Below are 2,534 nucleotides of genomic sequence, written 5' to 3' on the forward strand. Positions count from 1 at the left end.
AAAGATAATACAAACCATGTCCCCTTTTAGAAAGGTTCTGACGTTTTTATTGGCACGCGCACAGAAAAGAAAAAAATAATTAGGTGAAGAGAATTTTTTTTTTTGCTTTGCAAAAAAGTGGAGGGGCCATTGCTCCCCGGCCTGCCCCTGTGGCACGGGCCCTGTTTAAAAAAAATGTTTAATAAGAAAATTGGAAAATTTGAAATGAAAAAATGTGGCTGGGTCTGGCTGGATATAGACAAAAATTGGACCAGACTACTAAAGTGGTGTATTTGAAATTGACTTCATCAAAACTATTTTGAAACGAAAAATATTCTTCTAGAAACGTTTGTCAATTTAAATTCTGAAAATATCAAGTTAAACAGAGTCAAAAGGCATAACCAGTACTTAAGTGCTATTAGAATAGTTTTAGAAAAGGATGTTCCCTAAAAGGCCAAGACATTGAATGGTTTTTATGTCAAAATTCTTAAAATTGATCATACATGGAATGCACTGATACGAAATAAAGTACATAATTTCACGTACTTTATTCCCCCATGAAAAAATAATTTAAAATCATTATTATGTCTGAGATTTTAGTAGAGCCCTCAGATCCTTATAAATAAAATATGAATTGAATTGTTGTTAATGTCAGAATTTTATATATAATAAGTGTGACAAACAGAAAAGTCTGTGTAGTGTATCTCAAAGAAAAGTTTATAGGGCATACTTGTGCTCAACAGATTTAATAAAAACTTGGACAACATTTTAGACATGTTGCAACAAAGTCATTTTTGAAAATAGAAAGGACAACATTTTAAAGAAAGTTACAATAAAAGCTGGGTGATTTTGATATAGTAAACACTGCAACTGTTTCAAAAATCTAAGAAACCTACAACCAATTTTTTAAACCTGAAATTTACACAATCATACTTTAATTAGCTTCACCTATTAGAAAGGAAAGAACAAATACAAACTGTTTCAAACATTTTTTCGAAACCACTCAAAAATAGTTGGAAATAGCTTCTAATTTTCTCAAAATTAGGAAAATCGCAATAATGTGGGTTACTTAACGTCGTAAACTGTTAAGGACTAATATTTAGAAAGGTGGGTTATAATGTGCTTAGAATGTTGTCCTATTTAAATTTATTTACTTCAGAGGAAGCTAAAAAGACCAACTAAACTTGAGTTTCTCTTGTGAACACAAGGGTATAATTTTATGCCGATAAATTTTGTTTTGAATTGAACAAAAAACTAAACTGGAAAACAGTTTTTGTTTGAAATTGACCAAAGATCATTTCTATTTAAATCAAATATTTTGATATGGTTATAATTAAAACTTTAAAAAATAATAAAAATAGAATAACACTAAACATTAACTGTCTATAAATCTCAGACAGTCATTTATAATTTTCCAAGTGTTATTCACACTCATCAATAATAGTGTCTGTGTAAAATATTGGTAATCCCTTTCATTTTCGAATTTCACTTGTCCATCAAAAGTCACTAAAATTGCTGTCTGTCCTTGAGTTGCAATCTTATTTATCGGCTGACTATCCATTGAAAATATTTGGTGTTCTGTTGCAGGGAGATTTATGAAGAATTCATTGATGGCCTGTGTTCCATTAACAGCATTTCCATTCCAAACAACTGTTGATCTGTCATTGTACAACTGAATCAATCTGTGCCGCTGAGTATCGTAAAGTTTATAATAGATTTGGCTGAACTCATCAGCTGCACTGATAGCTTGTTCTGTTAAACTTTTGAAGTCTGACAAAAGACCTGCAGCAGTTGCCATTTCTACTATCTATATCTTAATAAAACAAAACAACATAAATTGCATCAGTCTTCAAAAATCTTTCACCGAAAGTAGAGTTGGCATGATGCACCATAGAATGGCAAATGTTTGGTCTTGAGTTGATGAAAGTGTAATAGAGAAATACATAAAAAATTACATTTTGCCACAGACTGAACGTTAGAGCCATTTTTTAAAAAAATCTTCAGAGTAAAGAAGGTGTGATACCTCACCCTCTTAGATTTTGATGAAATTTGGACCAAATGATCTATCGCACCATAAAATAAGACGCTGAAAATTTCACCTTGATATCTCAAGTAGTTTTGAAGATACGTCATCTCAAAGATGGGCTACTAAGCGGAAATTGACCCCTAAAAATCACTCTGGTGGGGAGCAGATTTTCAAAGCCAATGAATTTTTATTTTAGTACATTAGAAAGCTGATTGTGTATTTCAAGAACTTTTTGTAGGGAATCAGAAAAAAAACAAATTGAGTCTCCAAAATTTTCCCCGAAAATCTCTAGCACCTCCTGTAGAGGTCTTTTGATGACTCAGTAATTTGCCTATAAATCATTCAGGTGTTTAAAAATTAGGAGGAAGGGCCTTTCAAAACTAACCAAAATCCATAGTGTCTTCCTGTATTGGGCTTCCCCCTACTAAAAATCCAAATTTTTGGTCCCCCCCCTCTTTTTTGCTTTTCCCAAGTTATTTGACGATTTTGCGGTTCCCCCATATGATTAACATAAAGATGCCTTTAATCA

The 2,534-nt window shown here is 32.1% G+C and overlaps 1 protein-coding gene across 1 annotated transcript; it reads right to left on the reverse strand.

The window, feature by feature from the left end:
* Positions 1-1,354: 1,354 nt before the first annotated feature.
* Positions 1,355-1,777, reverse strand: LOC136811614 (NTF2-related export protein 2-like). Its single transcript, XM_067068237.1, has one exon. It carries the CDS (start codon positions 1,775-1,777, stop codon positions 1,355-1,357), a length of 423 nt encoding a protein of 140 aa, XP_066924338.1.
* Between the last annotated feature and the right edge of the window lie 757 nt (positions 1,778-2,534).

Source organism: Clytia hemisphaerica, unplaced genomic scaffold (assembly GCF_902728285.1).
Source record: "Clytia hemisphaerica strain Z4C2 unplaced genomic scaffold, Clytia hemisphaerica genome assembly, whole genome shotgun sequence".
Lineage (NCBI taxonomy): Eukaryota > Metazoa > Cnidaria > Hydrozoa > Leptothecata > Clytiidae > Clytia > Clytia hemisphaerica.